This window comes from Geotrypetes seraphini, chromosome 2, assembly GCF_902459505.1.
Source record: "Geotrypetes seraphini chromosome 2, aGeoSer1.1, whole genome shotgun sequence".
Taxonomy (NCBI): Eukaryota; Metazoa; Chordata; class Amphibia; order Gymnophiona; family Dermophiidae; genus Geotrypetes; species Geotrypetes seraphini.
Window position 1 is genome coordinate 269,832,198 of NC_047085.1, and position 19,530 is coordinate 269,851,727.

At 45.3% G+C, this 19,530-nt stretch overlaps 2 protein-coding genes across 10 annotated transcripts in view; one reads left to right on the plus strand and one right to left on the minus strand.

Annotated features, from left to right (window-relative positions):
* The window catches only part of ERP44 (endoplasmic reticulum protein 44), a 236,659-nt gene extending 231,712 nt beyond the window's left edge, over positions 1–4,947 (minus strand). For all 3 annotated transcript variants that reach the window (XM_033929651.1, XM_033929650.1, XM_033929652.1), the window contains exon 1: positions 4,826–4,947. In XM_033929651.1, coding sequence (XP_033785542.1) covers positions 4,826–4,870 — 45 coding nt within the window. In that variant the 5' untranslated portion in view covers positions 4,871–4,947. The remainder of the gene's footprint in view (positions 1–4,825) is intronic.
* Positions 4,594–19,530, plus strand: part of INVS (inversin) — a 519,828-nt gene continuing 504,891 nt past the window's right edge. For 2 of the 7 annotated variants that reach the window (XM_033929648.1, XM_033929649.1), the window contains exon 1: positions 5,141–5,287. The gene's annotated coding sequence lies outside the window, so the exon portion shown is untranslated. Of the gene's footprint in view, positions 4,719–4,933; positions 4,997–5,140; positions 5,288–5,400; positions 5,542–5,911; positions 5,966–19,530 lie in introns of those variants that run through there. The other 5 variants (XM_033929645.1, XM_033929646.1, XM_033929642.1 and 2 more) reach the window with 5 other exon arrangements.

Below are 19,530 nucleotides of genomic sequence, written 5' to 3' on the forward strand. Positions count from 1 at the left end.
TAACCCAGAATCAGCCTCCTGGAGGAGTGGGGTGGGGGAGCTGTAGGAGTTGCCTTTTCTGCTCCTCTCTGCCTCCCTTTACATCAGGGATCTCAAAGTCCCTCCTTGAGGTCCGCAATCCAGTCGGATTTTCAGGATTTCCCCAATGAATATGCACTGATAGCAGTAGATGCACATAGATCTTATGCATATTCATTGGGGAAATCCTGAAAATCCGACTGGATTGCGGACCTCAAGGAGGGACTTTGAGACCCCTGCTTTATATCTTTCAAGCCAGTCTTCTCCCCTCTAATTCATCCCCCTCTCAAATGTTCTTTTCAGCGAGTAGGGCCAGGTAAACTCAGCTAAACTTTCAGCCACCGCTATTTCATATCATCTTTAATTTCCATTAGTGGGACCTGAGAAACTTACCAGTCTTTCTGTTGCTGCTTCTGCTTGGAGATGCACAGGTCCTTGTGTTCTCCCTGTGGTAATGCCTGGGCTACATGTACTTAATTTGGGAGTAGAAAATTTAATTTAATTTTTTAAGTTTTCTAATGCTTCTGACTTGGCCACATGATAGACCATATAGGTGACACCTTCAGGTATAAGGGCTATTGGGGTGGTAGGCAGGTGGGTACAGTAGGTTTTGGGGGAGTTTTGGAGGGCTCACCATACATTATAAGGGGATTCCGGTGAGATGTGCACCTGGCACCTTTTTTCTGAAATTCACACCAGTGCCCCTAAGGTGCCCACTGCTCTGCTGGCATGTTTGTGTGGCCAGTGTAGTATAAATGATGGCTCTGCCTACATCCAAATGGCTTGGTTTTGGACGTTTTTCTTTTTGAAAATGGCCAAAATGGTTGGATGTCTTAAGGGCCAAAATCTCTAAATAGATGTCTAGAGGTTTTGAAAATGGATATTTGCGTTACATTAGTCATTCACCATCAATATTATACGCTGCTCCTCTTCAGGATAAATGTCAAAAACCAGAGAGAAATGTGGGTCTTTAACAGAACTATCATTTTTCCAATTCATTTCAGCACAAATGAATATTGTAAGCCAGAGCATTGGAGTCAACCAGAAAAATGCAGATGTATTGTCTCTCATGACATACTAAAATATGGGTAGTAAAACCATTCTATGGCCATGCAATGATCTGAGGGCAGTGGGTAAACCATGGACTGGGTCAATATTGCCAATGAATCTGGAGCCAGGTGCAGAGCTGGATTCTAGGAGGGTGATTTTAAGCCAATCTTGAATTTCTGAAATCCCTATGATAGCTAGAGTACTCAGAATAAGGTTGTAGCAATTCATTTGTGAGTAACTGTAAGGACTTTAAAATGAATTCTAAACTGAACAGGCAACCAATATCATCTCTTGAAGAGAGGGGTAATATGATCATACTTGCAAATGTTTCCAAGTATCCCGAGTGCTACATTCCATAAGATTTGTATGTGCTTAATATTACTGTATAATGTTCCCACATAATCCATATTTTGATAATCCAGACTGAGATTAATAATGCATGTAGTAAAGTATGTTAAGGTCCATTCATTCAATAAATATTTCACTGGGGTGGAGTTTGAGAGCTTGACCCAGACACCAAAAACATGGTGTGAGAACTCCTGTGAACAGAGATTATTTTACAAGAAAATAACTGGATTTTTTCTATCAAATTTACCAACAAATAATGTCCCTTCTTTTCTATCATGGCTGAGACCAAGACTTCCAAATCAGACCAGCACTATTCAGTTCCTCCTGGACTAAAAAAAGACAAAAAACAGCACCTCTGACAAAATGGCTGAAAATGACAAGTGTCATTTGTAACTTGCTGGCCTTACCAATTCAAGTTTATTAGGTTTTTGTATACCGCCTAACAAGATTATCTAAGCAGTTTTACGATTGTGGCCCTCAAGGAGGGACTTTGAGATCCCTGAAGAAATTCGACCACGTGACACCTTACTATCGATAGCTGCACTGGCTGCCAACGGAAGCCCGAGTAAGGCTTAAATTTGCCTGCCTCTACTTCAAAGTACTATACAGCCTTACCCCCAAGTACATAATCGACCTTTTCTCCTTTTCTAATAACAAACACAAGAGAAACACACTCAAAATTAATTTCCCCTCCAGTTAGAGGTTGCAAAATGAAAAAAACACCACGAACACCTTCTCTCCCACCAAGCAGCCTTATGGGCAAAGACTTAGACCAACTGCTCTCGCCCACTACTTACGGGGAATTTAGGAAACGCCTAAAAACATACCTATTCCAGAAATACCTAAACAATTGACCCGTTCTCCCCTCTCTCTCCCCCATCAATTATCCCCTTGATTTTGCATCACTGTGATATATATAATCTGTTATCTTCATCTAATCACAATTTTACGTTGCTTAAAATGTACATCTTATATTTTGATCAGCAAATTGTATTCTATACTATTGCCTTCTTAAGGTCTCTGCTCTCTTTATTCCCTCTGAATATCTGCATATTGTATTTCGCTGAATGTCCAGCATCCTTGACTGTAAACCGCCTAGAAGTCGCAAGATTGTGGCGGTATAGAAGAATAAAGTTATTATTATTATTATTATCTGTCCTGCTGGGCTCACAATGTAGCTAACGTACCTGAGGCTATGGAGGATTGAGTGACTTGTCAAGGGTCTGGAGGAAGGTCACGAGTGGTGTTCCACAGGGCTCGGTGCTCGGGCCGCTGCTATTTAATATATTCATAAATGATCTAGAAACAGGGACAAAGCGTGAGATAATAAAATTTGCGGACAACACCAAACTATTTAGTGGAGCTCAAACAAAGGAGGACTGCAAAGAATTGCAAAGGGACTTGGACAAACTAGGGGAATGGGCGACGAGATGGCAGATGAAGTTCAACGTTGAGAAGTGTAAAGTATTGCACGTGGGAAGCAGAAACCCGAGGTACAACTATACGATGGGAGGGATGTTATTGAATGAGAGTACCCAAAAAAGGGACTTGGGGGTAATGGTGGACAAGTCAATGAAGCCAACAGCACAGTGCGCAGCGGCCGCTAAGAGAGCGAATAGAATGCTAGGTATAATCAAGAAGGATATTACAACCAGAATGAAAGAAGTTATCCTGCCGCTGTATCGGGTGATAGTGCGTCCGCATCTTGAGTACTGCATCCTATACTGGTCGCCGTACCTTAAGAAGGATATGGCATTACTCGAGAGAGTTCAGAGGAGAGCGACACATCTGATTAAAGGGATGGAAAATCTTTCATACGCTGAGAGATTGGAGAAACTGGGTCTCTTTTCCCTGGAGAAGAGGAGACTTAGAGGGATATGATAGAGACTTACAAGATCATGAAGGGCATAGAGAGAGTAGAGAGGGACAGATTGTTCAAACTTTCAAATAATAAAAGAACAAGAGGGCATTCGGAAAAATTGAAAGGGGACAGATTCAAAATGAATGTTAGGAAGTTCTTCTTTACCCAACGTGTGGTGGACACCTGGAATGTGCTTCCAGAGGATGTAATAGGGCAGAGTACGGTACTAGGGTTTAAGAAAGGATTGGACAATTTCCTGCTGGAAAAGGGGATAGAAGGGTATAGATAGAGGATTACTGCACAGGTCCTGGACCTGTTGGGCCACCGCGTGGGATAGAAGGGTATAGATAGAGGATTACTGCACAGGTCCTGGACCTGTTGGGCCGCTGCGTGAGCGGGCTGCTGGGCACGATGGACCCCAGGTCTGACCCAGTGGAGGCATTGCTTATGTATGTTCTTATGAGAGAGATTTGCCTGCACTGCCTTCTTGGTATGCAAATCTCTCTCATGCATGTTCATTGTGGATATTCTGAAAACCTGGTCTGCCAGTAGATCTCGAGGACTGCACTTGGGCAGCCCTGCAACCACTAGGCCACTGTAGATATTACTGTAGATCAGAGCTACAGATTCTTGCAATGAATGGGTTAAACCCAGAACTGTTAGCATTTGCATGTGTCTTTACACATATCACATACACATGTATAAACACAAACAGTCTGCAGAAAGGAGAAAGCCTAAGAAGAACTACATGATGACCAAGCTCCCTCCATATGTGCCGAACAGTTCCCTACGCTTCCAGGATGAAATACGACTCAAAAAGCCCCCTGGTCTTGTCCTTCAACTGCAAGCTACCAAATGAGTTCCTACTCCCACTTCATACCGAGCTACTGGAATTGACTGCCCCTGCAGATCAGATCCATTGAAGTACTCCTCAACTTTAGGAAAGCAATTTAAAAATATACCCCTTCACCTAACTCCCCTGCCCATGACCAAATAAAAGTACATTGGTACTAGATTCTGGTATGTCATTAGAATAAAAAGTTGTATTGGTATTAGAACTCTAGTATGTGTCAAGTTAGGCTAAAAACTTGTACGGTAAAATTTGTACTGAATCTATGGCAAATCTTTTCATTGATGTTAACTTTAACTGTACATCCCGTTCTGAGCTCTTTGGGGAAAACGGGATAGAAAACAAATTAAGGCAAGTAAGAACAAAGCTATACAAAACTTTTTTTCTTCCCTCCTCCCCCACATCCGGGTACAATATTGCCGGTCCTGCGAGACAATTCCGGGTTTCCAGACCAATCACGTTCCGCCACAACAGAACATTTCCTCAAGCGGCACCACTAAGCCTAGAGCCGGCACGGGAACATCAGAAACCCTAGCGAGCTAATCAACTTTAAAACTGCTCAGCACAGGGCCATAGAGAGAGGTCTCGCACGTATGTTTTGTAATCCCTCAACAAATTACAGGGAAAGGGGAAAAGGAGGTCCTGGCCCTTGGTCGACGCTTGCTTCGGAGATAGAATGTGATGAAAGATTCACTCACCAACAGCAGCAAAACACAGTTGGGGTCTAATAAGGGGAGGAACATTGCGGAAGCCTTGGTCCAAGCTGTTAATGATGATGTTACCGTCGTTGTTGCTACTCCCGGTTTCAGGAAGCTAAGAGAACGAGGAGAGAGGGAGGGCTCTCAGTCACACACTTCCGGATGTCACAGGTTGTTATGGGAGTTGTGGTCTTGCAGCTCCGAGATTACTCTGACTATGTAAACTTGAAAGACTACCTATCCCGAAATCCAGTGCCAGCCCAGGGACTTCCGATTACTTATTGCTACTGTATTTCGAGCGTACCTTTGAAATCCCTCCCCTTGACCAAACTACAATTCCCAGAATTCTCGAGGTGCAGGAAAGTTTCTTGTAGCGATTCTGTAGAGTCAAATTTAATTTGCGGGGGATTCTCCCCTCACAATTTATAATTCTTTGCAATGATGTCTCCCGCACCTCCAAAGGTAAGAGGAGTGAATGGTAAATTTTCCTCTCAGGTTTATAGACTGTATACCGTCGCCCTCTCTTCCCACTAGTGTCTCTTCTGAGCCCTGTTGGTTTCTCTCGAGCCACCGAGCCGAAGCAGAGTCAAACCAGGCGAAGGAGTGCGCGTGACTCTCCTACTGATTACTTACATTACATTAGTAACGATTAAGATGATCGTGATAGCACTGCAGATGTCACAAAAAGTGTTTCTGGGAACAAGTATGATTTTGATGTATGTAAATGGAGGGTCCCTGCCCTTTTAGAGCTGTAGGAAGGAGCTGCTTGAATGAGCAGTGACTTTTGCAAGCTCCATTCTGTATAGTCTACTCTACTGTAGAGAACAACTTGTTAACATTTGAGATGCTCATGTAGGCAAAGTTCGGATGGCAAACGAATGCATGAAATGAGTCTGTGGCCTCTGGTAGAGAAGTTACATAAGGCCTAATTAAAAGGAGTTAACTGTTTTTGAAAAATGTTTTTAAGAAAAGTGGAAGACTGGCGGGATATGAAGAGAATCTAATCGAATCTTCTGTTTGTGCGTCGTTCATACCTATACAGGCTCAAGACGACTTAAAGAGCGGAGAGAATAGGGAGGAGGCTAGGTAGGAGGGGACAGAGGAGGAGAGGATACAGTGGTTAGGTTAGGTGTCGAACAGGTGGGTTTTCAGTTTTCTTCGGAAGATGATGTGGCTAGGTTCAGTTCTGGTCGTTTCTGTAAGGCCTTTCCAAGTTTTTACTCCTAGAATCAGCTCATTCAGAAACTTTAAGAACTTGTGTAACTTGAGAGTCTGATCATGTATCGCACTTAAAAACTACATTGGGATTAAAAGATTGAGGGGGTGATGCACAAAATGTAGAGCCTATACCAAACATTATTGATACAGCCAATGTACAGAGAGGCTTTCAGCTAGTGCTTTACAGTGCATGGAAGCAGTGATCAAAAGTCCCATGCTAATGAGCTCGGTAATATCAAAACAGCTTAGCAATGCCCAGAACAACCAGTGTATGGAAACATCCTTGCCAAAATAATGACAACTGATCTGTGCTTTACTTTCCTGTTTGTGCCTGAGGGCTGATTGGTTCAGAAAGTCAGAGCCCAAACTGCAAAAAGGAAACTCAGATTGTTCAACTGATATACCTTGTACTAGCTGTGAACAACCTATGTGTACAATTCTAATTGTCACAAGACCTCAAACACCCAAGGCATTACTCATGTAATTTTTCATACCCTTACTGGGGTTGAATATTCATAATCGGTCTTGTCATTTATTCTATGCAGGCACAATAGCTTTTTAATTATTTGTATGTGGTGATAAGTGCTCTTCTTAAATATAGCAGCTCACCACATACAAATAATTAAAAAGCTATTGTGCCTGCATAGAATAAATGACAAGACCTATGATAAATATTCAACCCCAGTAAGGGCATGAAAAATTACATGAGTAATGTCTTGGGTGTTTGAGGTCTTGTGACAATTAGAATTGTATACATAGGTTGTTCACAGCTAGTACGAGGAAAGTCACAGCAGCACACCATGTCGCCTCTACTCAGACCTTTTCCAGAGCCAAAGTTTCCCCACAAACAAAAAAAACCCTCCAGTAGATCCTAAACCCCCCTCCCCCAACTAAAGAAAATCCTTGGTGGTCTAGCAAATCCCTCACAAAAAATATATATATATTACCTGGTGGTCCAGTGGGCCCATCAACTCAAACCAGCTGCCCCTGGGCTGAGTCCAAACCCCAGGATGCACCAGGCAGGAGTGGGGTGCTGCCATTTTGAAGAGGGCAGACCCAAAGGCATGGGGGAAGAAAGCAACCCTACTTTCTCCTTCCAAAGGTGGAAGGATCTTGGGAGATGGTCAGAGCCAGTGGTGACTAGGGGGTTGGGCCTGGCCTGGCCTGGCCCTGGGGCCCACTAGACCTCAAGGCAATTTTTCTGGGGAGGGTACCACCAGGGATTATTTTATTGTTGAAAGGGGGTGTCAGTAGGGGGTCTGCTGGACCACCAGAGATATTTTTTTTTTAGTTGCGGTCAGGAGGGGTCTGCTGGACATAAGCACAAGATCTATGCCTACCACACAGTTCTTGTGGGTATGCTATAGGAATATTTTACCGACCAATATTCAACATTAACATAGTGTATATCAGTGATTCCCAACCCTGTCCTGGAGGAACACCAGGCCAATCGGGTTTTCAGGCTAGCCCTAATGAAAATGCATGAGAGAGATTTGCATATGATGGAAGTGACAGGCATGCAAATTTGCTTCATGCATATTCATTAGGGCTAGCCTGAAAACCCAATTGGCCTGGTGTTCCTCCAGGACAGGGTTGGGAACCACTGGTGAATATAATTAGCATGCTATTAGTGATGAGCATTGGTCACAGAAAAAAGATCAGTTTTCCCAGCACTGTAGGGGAACAGCGCCAGAGTTTTGTGAATCTCCCTGTGAATTCCTAGAACATATGTACAAAGCTGCTAAGGGAGCTCAATTTTTGAGAGGGCGATTTTAGTACATGCCCCAGCCCCACTCTGCCCCATTCTGCCTTGACCCCATCCACTCTACCCCATAGCTCCAGCTCCTTACACACCTCAATCCCATGACCATTCCCAAAAATACCTTATTTGCACCAAAGACAGAAGGGATGAGTAAAAGGAAGTTTTTCAGTGCAGTCTATTACATGCCTATCCAGCATCTATTCTCCCTGTGGCATAATCATCTGGGGCCTCGGCCCCCGCCCCCACTTTGGAATTAAGCCCCCTCCAACGTTGCTGCACTGATTGAATCATTGGTGGAGATTCCCAAGCCCCACAAACCAAAGAGCTCCACTTCCCAGCCTCCTATCATGCTGTTTGAGCAGTGTGGAAGTCAGTAGCATGCTTCAGCCTCTGTCGCCAGCACTCCTAAGTATGCTCAGTTTAATCACTTGAAAATGGAAGATAATACCTTTTTATTAGACTACCCTAATACATTTTTGGACTAGCTTTCAGAGGCCAAAACCTCCTGCCTCAGGTCAGGTTAGGGCAGTATAAGAACATAAGAATTGCCACAGCTGGGTCAGACCAGTGGTCCATCGTGCCCAGCAGTCCACTCCCACAGTGGCCCTTAGGTCAAAGACAAGTTCCCTAACTGAGTCTAGCCTTACCTGTGTACGTTCTGGTTTAGCAGGAACTTGTCTAACTTTGTCTTGAATCCCTGGAGGGTGTTTTCCCCTATAACAGCCTCCGGAAGAGCGTTCCAGTTTTCTATCACTCTCTGGGTGAAGAAGAACTTCCTTACATTTGTACGGAATCTATCCCCTTTTAACTTTAGAGAGTGCCCTCTCATTCTCCCTACCTTGGAGAGGGTGAACAACCTGTCTTTATCTACCAACGGCCTCTTTTACAAAGCTGCACTGCACTAACGGCCCCGAAGCCCATAGAGATTTAAAGGGCTTCGGGACTGTTGCTGCGCGGCAGCCGCTAGCGTGGCTTTGTAAAAGAGGCCATAAGGCTATTCCCTTGAATAGAGATCATCGCTAGGTTGATATAGTAAAACCTTTTGATCTCTACACTCATATTAGTGATTGTTCCCTGACATTGTATTGAGCTGACTTATTATTTTTATCTCAGCAGGGGGATAGACATAGCCTATGGTGCTGTCTGTGTGGTGCTTGCTCCTGGCCTTCCCTTAATTTCAGTTGCTGGAATCAGCCTATCTGACTGGAGTATACCTGCTGGTTCCAGGTTCCCCTTCCCCCTTGATTATTTAGCTGACATTTCCCAGGAGGGGAAAAGAATAATAATCTCCTGCCTAAAAACAACCTCCCCCCCTAAAAAACAAAAGAGAACCAGATTGCTGCCCAAAAGGGATAAGCAGTTTTATCCCAGGACAAACAGGCAGCATATTCCCACACATGGGTGACGTCAGCAACGGAGCCCCGCAGCGGACAGCCTCGAAAGCAAACTTGCTTGAAGATCTCGAACTTTCGAGTGCTGCATCGCGCATGCGCGCGTGTCTTCCCGCCCGAACTAGGGGGCGCATCTCCTGTGAGGATCCTCAGTTCAACGTTTTCCGCGGAGCTGAGAAGACTTGTCGACTTAGTTCCCGTGTGTTTTTTGATTTGTTTCTAATTGTAAAAGTAAAAAAAAAAAAAAAAGTAAAACTTTTAGTTTTTGTTTTTTTGCGTCGGGTTGGGAGATTGAGGCCTAGGCCTAGCCTCTACGTCGAAGTCTTCTTCCTTCGCAAAGTTTGTCTTCGACATGGGCCAGGCTCTTAACATCGACTTGCATTCAGATTCGAAATACACACCTGAGTATTTGGCGGATATGGAACTTTTCCATCCTCCCAAGGAAACTTTGCGTCTGCCCATGACACCTGTGCTGAAGCAGACTTTCCTGAGGAATATGGAGACTCCTTACTCTGTGACAGCGATCCCATCTAAGTTGGAGTCTCGATATCGTACTGTGCCTTGCAAGGGGTTTGAGAAATCACAACTTTCTCACCAATCTTTAGTAGTGGAATCATCCCTGAAGAAAGCTCATCCTTCTAAAGTGTCTGCTACAGTTCCACCAGGGCGTGAAGGTCGCACTATGGATAAATTTGGGCGAAGACTTTATCAAAATTCGATGATGACTAACCGAATTCTAAATTATAACTATGTCTTCACTTCATATTTTAATTATTTTTTGAAGCAGTTGTCATCCTTTTGCCCAGACTGGCCCAGAGAACGCCTTGCTGAGTATAAACAAATTATTCAATCTCTCTCACAATTGCGTCTCTTCATGTTGCAGGCATCTTATGATGCATTTGAGCTTTCTTCTCGGGTATCGGCGTTCGCAGTGGCCATGCGACATCTGGCCTGGCTCAGAATAGTGGACATGGATCCCAACTTACAAGATAGGTTAGCAAACCTACCGTGCCAGGGCTCTGAGCTTTTTGATGACTCGATTGAGGCGGCTACTAAACGGCTCTCGGAGCATGAACGCTCCTTCGCCTCTCTTATTCGCCCTAAACCAAAACCTTCTACATCTAGGGCTTACAAGCCTCCGGCTCGTAGAAACCCCATGAAGTCCACGCCAGCTTTCTCTAGGCCTCCACCTAGAAGGCCTCAACAACAGCGTCCTCAGAAGTCCCAGACGCCTGCTACAACCAAACCCGCTCCGTCTTTTTGACGGTCCAGTGGTGAGCATTCCAACCGCCTTGCATCCGAACTCCTCCCTGCCCATCGGAGGCCGTATTTCCCTTTTTATATCTGTCTGGGAAACCATTACATCGGACCTCTGGGTCCTCAAGGTCCGCGAGGGATACTCTCTACGCCTGCTTCAGGTCCCTCCAGATCATCCTCCAGGAGAGTGTCTTTCCAGTCTCTCGCAACTCCCCCTTCTTCTTCAGGAGGCTCAGGCACTCCTTCGCCTTCGAGCGGTGGAGGAGATTCCTCCTTCCGAACACAATCTGGGGTTTTATTCCAGATACTTCCTAGTTCCCAAAAAGACGGGGGATTTGCGACCCATTCTGGATCTCCGTGCTCTCAACAAATTTCTAGTCAAAGAGAAGTTTCGCATGCTCTCTCTTCCAGTTTTGTATTCTCTCATGGATCAGAGAGATTGGATGTGCTCACTGGACCTCAAAGAGGCTTATACTCACATTCCTGTCCATTCGAATTTTTGCAAGTATCTCCGGTTCAAGGTGGGGAGCCTTCATCTTCAATACAGGGTTCTTCCGTTTGGATTGGCGACCTCTCCCAGGGTCTTTACCAAGTGTCTAGTTGTGGTAGCTGCAGCCCTCCGTGCTCAAGGCCTTCAGGTTTTTCCTTACCTCGACGATTGGCTTATCAAAGCTCCTTCTCTTCCAGGGGTTACTCAAACGACCCTTCAGACTATTTCTTTCCTTCCTGGGGTTTCATATCAATTTTCCAAAATCGCAGTTGGTTCCCACTCAATCGATCCAATTCATTGGCGCCGTGTTGGACTCTGTTCACATGAGGGCTTTTCTTCCTCTCAATCGTCAAGACACTCTTCTACGCCTTTGTCATCGCGTAGTTTCAATGTCGACTCTCACGGCTCGCCAAATGATGGTCCTTCTCGGGCATATGGCATCAACAGTGCATGTGACTCCCTTTGCAAGACTCCACCTTCGCATTCCTCAGTGGACCCTGGCGTCTCAGTGGCAACAGGCCCTGGATCCGCCTTCTCGTCGTATTGCGGTGACGCCTTTATTAAAAAAGTCTCTCCGCTGGTGGATGCTCTCTTCCAATCTTTCCAGAGGTTTGCAGTTTCGACATCTCCCTCATCAGAAAGTACTCACAACAGATTCGTCCGAATACGCATGGGGAGCCCACATAGATGGTCTCCGTACGCAAGGGTTGTGGACCGCTACAGATCGTCGATGTCACATCAATCTGTTGGAACTCAGAGCGATATTTCTTGCTCTCAAAGCTTTTCTTCACCTCCTTCACGACCAAGTAGTCCTTGTTCGGATGGACAATCAAGTAGCGATGTATTATGTCAACAAACAGGGCGGGACGGGCTCCCACTCCCTTTGTCAGGAAGCTCTGAGGTTGTGGCATTGGGCGATTTCTCACAACATCCTTCTTCGGACTGTCTACATTCAGGGTCAACAGAATTGCCTTGCAGACAAATTGAGTCGTCTGCTTCTACCTCACGAATGGACGCTCAACACCCCTACACTTCGTCAAGTATTTGCTCGATGGGGAACTCCTCGGGTGGATCTCTTTGCGTCACCCAACAACTTCAAACTACCTCTGTTTTGTTCCCACATTTTCTCGCCCCTTCGTCTGGAGGCGGATGCTTTCCTTCTGGACTGGAGGGGTCAGTTTCTTTATGCATTCCCTCCATTCCCTCTAATTCTCAAAACTCTGGTCAAATTGAAGTCGGACCATGCCACGATGATTCTCATAGCACCCCGGTGGCCCCGTCAACCTTGGTTCTCTCTTCTTCTTCAACTCAGCATCAGGGAACCTCTTCTTCTACCAGTTTTTCCTTCTCTGCTCACTCAGAGTCAGGGGTCTTTACTTCATCCCAACCTGCAGTCTCTTCACTTGACGGCTTGGTTCCTTTCCACTTGACTGATCCTTCTCAATTCTCTTAGTCGGTTCAGGATGTCTTTCTGGCGTCCAGAAAGCCGTCCACTCGTCAATGTTATGGTCAAAAGTGGACCAGGTTCTTGACTTGGTGTTCCAATCATAGTCTTCAACCAAAATCTTCCCCTTTGACTTCAGTTCTGGATTACTTGCTTCATTTATCTCAGTCTGGTCTCCAATCCACCTCTATTAGAGTTCATCTTAGTGCCATTGCTGCTTTTCATCAACCTTTGGACGGGAAACCTCTCTTGGCACATCCCCTGGTTGCTCGCTTTATGAAGGGACTTTTTAATCTTCATCCACCGGTTAAACCGCCTCCTGTGGTTTGGGATCTTAATGTTGTTCTGGCTCAACTGATGAAATCTCCTTTTGAGCCTATTGATTCAGCTCATTTTAAATATCTTACTTGCAAAGTTGTTTTCTTGATTGCTCTCACTTCGGCTCGTCGAGTCAGTGAGTTGCAAGCTTTAGTTTCGGACCCGCCTTTCACGGTTTTTCACCATGATAAGGTGGTTCTTCGTACACATCCAAAATTCTTACCTAAAGTAGTGTCTGATTTTCATATCAATCAATCTATTGTGCTACCAGTATTTTTTCCTAAACCGCATTCTCACCCTGGTGAGGCGTCTCTACATACTTTAGATTGTAAGCGTGCGTTGGCGTTTTATCTTCAACGTACTCAACCTCACAGGACATCTCAACTTTTCCTTTCTTTTGATCCAAATAGGTTGGGACGTCCTGTCTCGAAACGTACTATCTCCAACTGGATGGCTGCTTGCATTTCTTTCTGCTATGCTCAGGCTGGTCTTCCTCTACAAGGTCGAGTGACGGGCCACAAAGTTAGAGCTATGGCGGCTTCTGTAGCTTTTCTCAGATCAACTCCTATTGAGGAAATTTGCATAGCTGCCACTTGGTCCTCGGTTCACACTTTCTTATTATTATTTATTTATTATTTTCAACTTAAATTTCAAGTATTACACTTGTACAGAAAGCAAGAATAGGATAGATATCAAATACAAAGCAATATAAATCTTAAATTAAACAAATATACTATTTATGCTCAAGTCCACAATTAGGATCCAAGAATTATTGAAAATTGGCGAAATTATCTAAAAAGAAAATTATAAAAGAAGCTGAGAACTATAGCACTGAGATGAGGTCACAATATCCTAAATATAGGGCTCAAAGATTGTTAACATTCAGGCGAGACATAGCCACAAAGTTTATCAATTGTGATGGTTCAAAAAACATATATTTAAGAGTATGGTGATATACAATACATTTACACGGATGTCTCAAATAAAAGGTTGCTCCCAAAGATAAAACCCCAGGTTTCAAAAGAAGAAATTCACGGCGACGCCTTTGCGTCTCCCGTGCCAAATCTGGGAACATTTGTATTTTATAACCAAGAAAGCTTTTTTGTCTATTTTTAAAGAAAAGTTTTAACAACCAAGTTTTATCAATTGGCAAAGCTAAAGTAATAATCATGGTGGCTGGTGATGCTAGATCCTTCTCAGATGTTTCTAAAATCTGTGATATATTTGGAAGTTCTTGATCTGAAGGTTTTTCTTTTAGTTGTTGATTTTGTTCTTTATCAGGCAAATAATAAACCCGTGAAAATGGTGGTAATGAATCTTCCGGTATCTCTAAGTTCTCTACTAGATATCTCTTAAGCATTTCTCTAGGTGTTACTAACTCAAGTCTTGGAAAGTTAATTAACCTTAAGTTATTACTGCGTGAATTGTTGAACGTGAACTCTCAAGGCCCAGCACAGGAAAACAGATCTTCAGGCACCGGCACCATGCACAGGACATGCTGGTGCCGGTGCCACTGCGGAGGCTACAGCAAAGTAAGAAGAGGGTTCGGGTGGGTTGGGAGGACCTCAGATCACGGCGGGGGGGGGGGGTGCCCAATGGCGGCGGGGGGGAGGGTGCTGGTTCGCGGGGGGGCCTTCAGGGGAGCAATGCCGATTCTCGTGGGGGGGGGGGGAGCAGCGCTGCTAGCCTCGGGGGGGGGGGGGGAACCTATCAAAACGAGTTTCCATTATTTCCTATGGGGAAACTCGCTTTGATAAATGAGCATTTTGGATTACGAGCATGCTCCTGGAACGGATTATGCTCGTAATCCAAGGTACCACTGTACGTCATTTGTAAGATAAGCTTTGGGATTTTGGTTTGGTTTTGCCTTTGGCCCAGTTAATATTGAAGGTGTATGTGTAATGGTCTGAACAGATTGATCTCGACCATTTTCCATTTGAGGTTTGAATCTCTGGTAGAATGACGCCGATGACGCCAAACTGAGTAATGTAGTGGGCAAATGCACAACAGACGAAGATTCAGTGCCCGACAACATGATGCACGACCTACTCCTACTGGAGCGATGGTCTAGGACATGGCAATTCAACTTCAATGCCAAAAAATGCAAAGTTATGCACCTGGGCAGCCAAAATCCATGCAAGTCTTATACCCTTAATGGCGAGATCCTAGCAAAAATGGTAGCAGAACGAGACTTGGGGGTAATCGTCAGTGAGGACATGAAGTCTGCCAATCAAGTGGAGCAGGCTTCGTCCAAGGCAAGACAAATCATGGGCTGCATACGAAGGGGTTTCGTCAGTCGTAAGGCGGAAGTCATTATGCCATTGTATAGATCCATGGTGAGGCCCCACCTGGAATACTGTGTGCAATTCTGGAGGCCGCATTATCGCAAGGATGTGCTGAGACTGGAGTCGGTGCAAAGAATTGCCACCCGGATGGTCTCGGGACTCAAGGATCTACCATACGAAAAACGGCTTGACAAATTACAGCTATACTCGCTCGAGGAGCGCAGAGAGAGGGGTGACATGATCGAGACGTTCAAGTATCTTACGGGCCACATCGAGGCGGAGGAAGATATCTTCTTTTTCAAGGGTCCCACGACAACAAGAGGGCATCCGTTGAAAATCAGGGGCGGGAAACTACGAGGTGACACCAGGAAATTCTTTTTCACTGAAAAAGTGGTTGATCGCTGGAATAGTCTTCCACTACAGGTGATTGAGGCCAGCAGCGTGCCTGATTTTAAGGCCAAATGGGATCGGCACATGGGATCTATTCACAGGGCAAAGGTAGGGGAGGGACATTAAGGTGGGCAGACTAGATGGGCCGTGGGCCCTTATCTGCCGTCTATTTCTATGTTTCTATGTTTCTATGAATGGGCTGTTGGGTCATGAAGGCTGCAATGTCTACTTGGTGACCTTTCTCATGTGTGGTTTCTGAGTTTAAGATCTTGTAGGTTAAGGCTTTGAGGTAAGATAGTAGGTTTTCTACTTGCTTAGAGGTATGGTCTTCGAGATGGAGGTTTAGATCTCCTAGGATTAGGTTGTAATTGCCTGGAGTGAGTTTCGGTATATAAAATCTTCGAATTCTGGTCTTGCTGTGTTCCAATTCCCTGGTGTTATGTAGCAGAGCATGCAGGTTATGGATCCTTTTAGTGTGGTGCATGAAAGTTGGCAGGCTAGTAGATCCATGTATGGGGTGGATGTTTTGTCTAGTATGTTTAAGTTTAGGGAGTTTCTGACTAAGATGGCTAGATCTTTTCCTCTTTTTTTTTCTCCCTGCAGACCACTGTTATCTTGTATCCCTATGGGCAAACTTCTGTTATCCTGGGGTCCGAGTCTGAGGTTAGCCAGATTTCAGTGAGGAAGAGGCAGTCTAGATTTTTGGTTTTTATGCAGTCTTTTATGTGTTCTGTCTTTGGACCTAGAGTTCTGATGTTTATGTAGGCATATGTTAGTGTGGTGTATTCTGTTTGCGCACTATTTGTTGCAGGAATGGGGACAAGACCTTTCACCATCCCACGGGAATGGGGACAAAACCTTTCACCACCCCGTGTGGTAAAAAAAAATTGCGCCCGTCAGACTCGGCATCTCCTCCCCAGCTCCCCTTGTGCCTATTTTACCTTCAGGAGCCAGCCATGCCACGATGAAGACAGAAGGAACCCAAAGCCTGAGACCAATGTGATTTGAAGAATAAAATTAACAGACAACAAAAGGTAGAAAAAAATTAATTTATTTTATATTTTGTGATTAGAATATTTCAGATTTGAAATATGTATCCTCCTAGAGCTGGTATTAGACATAACTGGGGACCGCAAAGCCCAAGCTGCACGTGCTTCTTTAGCTTCCAGCTGGCTTAGGGCTCTCTCTCTCTCTGACCAGGGGGCAGTAGCCCTAGTAAGTTGCACTCTCCTTTTTTTTTTAGACATATTTTTATTGAAAGTGAAAAAGGTCACAACCAAACATAACATACCGTTTACATCAGAAAGAGGAAATCAGACAGATACAAGCGATAAACAACAATAGCACAATCACAAATAAGAATATGAATAAGAGCAACCCCCGCACCTGGACTCAGTTAGAGTCTCAGAAGAACAAAAGAGCAAAATGGAGCAAAGCTCAGCTCGTCCAGGGGAAGTTCAAAGGGCAAGAAAGTGCAATATGACAGACAGCAAGAGCTGCAACCTTTCACCATTTTATATTGAACTAGTGTTTAAGCCAGTTACATTAACGGGTGCTAGAATATATGCCTGTCTGTCTTTCTTTATTTATGTCTCTCTCCCTGCTCCTGTCTCTTTCTTCCTTTCTTTCTGTCTCTCTCCCTCCTGCTATTTTTCTCTCTCTCTCCCTTTGTCTGTCTCTTTCTTTCTGTCTGTCTCTCTGGTCCCCTGTCTGTCTTTATTTCTGTCTGTCTCTCTCCCTGGCCGCCTTTGTCTGTCTGTATTTCTTTCTGTCTCTCCCCCCCCCCCCACACTTTCCTTTGCAGAAGCAGCAGCGGTATTTCCCTTCCCCTCCAGGTCCTTGTGAAGTAGTAGCAGCATTTTCCCCCACCCCCCCCATTCCCTTCTCCCCCCCACTTTCCTTTGCAGAAGCAGCAGCGGTATTTCCCTTCCCCTCCAGGTCCCTGTGAAGTAGTAGCAGCATTTTCCCCCACCCCCCCATTCCCTTCTCCCCCCCACTTTCCTTTGCAGAAGCAGCAGCAGTATTTCCCTTCCCCTCCAGGTCCCTGTGAAGTAGTAGCAGCATTTTCCCCCACCCCCCATTCCCTTCTCTTCCCCCCCACTTCCTTTGCAGAAGCAGCAGTGATATTTCCTTTCCCCTCCAGGTCCCTGCTGAAGCAGTAGCAGCATTTCCCCCCACCCCCCATTCCCTTCTCTTACTGTGAGCTGTCCTGCTCCGTTCAGCCCCTCCCCCTTCCCTTCCTGCGGGCTGGCCTGCTGCGGCTAAAGTTTTTTTTTTAAAGTTTCAAAGTACCGGTGGCTGATCCTCCTGTAAAGAGCAGCCTGCGATGGTGACCGGCTTTAGCGAACCTCGCAGGCCGCTCTCCAACTCGGTAGTACGTTCCCTCTGACGCGATCCCGTGTGTCAGAGGGAACGTGCTACCGAGGTTGGAGAGCGGCCTGCAAGGTTCGCTAAAGCCGGCCACCATCGCAGGCTGCTCTTTACAGGAGGATCAGCGGCGGCGGCGAGTGAGGGCCAAGGTGTGTTCCCTGCCGAGGACGCGGGCAGGGAGAGAGCTTGCCTGGCTTCCAGGGTGAGTGAGGGCGGGAGGAGGGGAGTGGCCAGAATGTTCCCTGCCACTGGGTTAGCTGCCACGGATCACACACCACAGCGGCAGGCAACACGAAATCCTAAGTGCGCATGTGCGCTTAGTCTTTTATTATATAGGATTGCTCCAAAAAGGACCAGCCACTACAATCACCATCACACACACACAACCCACCAGCTACACCCTGCATCAGAACATACAGACTCCCCAGACATAACAGAACCCCCCCCTCCACCCACCCTAGCCCCAGGATATCAACTAAAGCAGGGCGAAGCAGAGAACCAAAAGCTGACCTAATAAAAAGGAAGAGAGAAAAAGAGAAAGAAAAAAGAAGAGGAAGAGGGTGGAAGAGACGAAGATGTGCCAGTTATGTAGTAACCAACTCCCTCAGTCGCTCCCACAAGCTAACATACTGCCTCTTAGCCAAATGCGGGGACCCAGCATAGGACCGAAGCTCAAACCGGGCCACCGGAGTCTACTCCTCCATTAAGGCAGCGGAGGCGAATCCTCCGACATCCAGTAAGTCAAAATCAGTTTCTTAACAAGGAGGATAGCGTTATAAAAAAATCGGCACTAGGGGATAATAAAGCCCTGATCCTGAAGGGAGGTCTTCAGGCCTAACAGAAGAAACCCATAGTCCCACTCAACAGAGCGTCGCACGACACTTTACACTCTCCTAACACTATTCCTGCCATGTGTGACTAAAGTATTCTGTTAGCTTGATTTTTCTATGTAGCATTCTGCAGTAATGTGGTTTGTTCAGTTTTCACAATAGTGGAGGGGATATTTCTGAAAGGGAGGGGAGACAGGGGTTTTGTTGATCCTTGCTCTGTATTATTTGTGTTTTAAAATGACAATTGTACAGAATAGTCTCTTTTTATACTTTAATAAAATAAGTTCAGTATAAAATCATAACTATTCGAAGCTTGTGCGGGTGGGATCTGACAGTTTGCAGGGCGGAGATGGGGACTGAGCTTGCGAGGTGGGGACAGGGACTGAGCTCAAGGGGATGGGGCAGGGACGGGGACTGAGTTCGTGGGGACGGGGCAGGGACAGGGATCGAGCTCATGGGGATGGGGCGGGGGCGAGGACTGAGCTCGCAGGGACATGGACTGAGCTTGCAGGAACGGGGACGAGAACGGGGATGGGAACAGGGATGGGAACAGTGATACATTTTTTCCCTGTGTCATTCTCTTGTTTTTACCTGATAATTTTCTTTCCTTTAATTTCAACAGATCAATCCAGAGGCTCTCCCTTTTCAATCTGTTTCTGTTTGTTGGTTATGTATATATGTTCTTTCTCTTATGAGATTTTGGTTTGCTTTCCTTGCAAATATGGTTTTGGCTGCTTTGAAGAAAAGAAAGAAAAGCTTGTATCTTTCTAGTACTGAGGGCCAAACCAATGTTTGTGCTGGTTATTTCTTTCTGTATTTTTTGAAGGATCTTTGCTTCCAAATTGTTTAAGAGGCAGGAGATTTTCTCCTTTGATTTTCCATACTACTTTGTTATCAAAATATTGAGTGAGAAGTTGCTACACAGTATCCTTTATGGGATAACTCTGGCA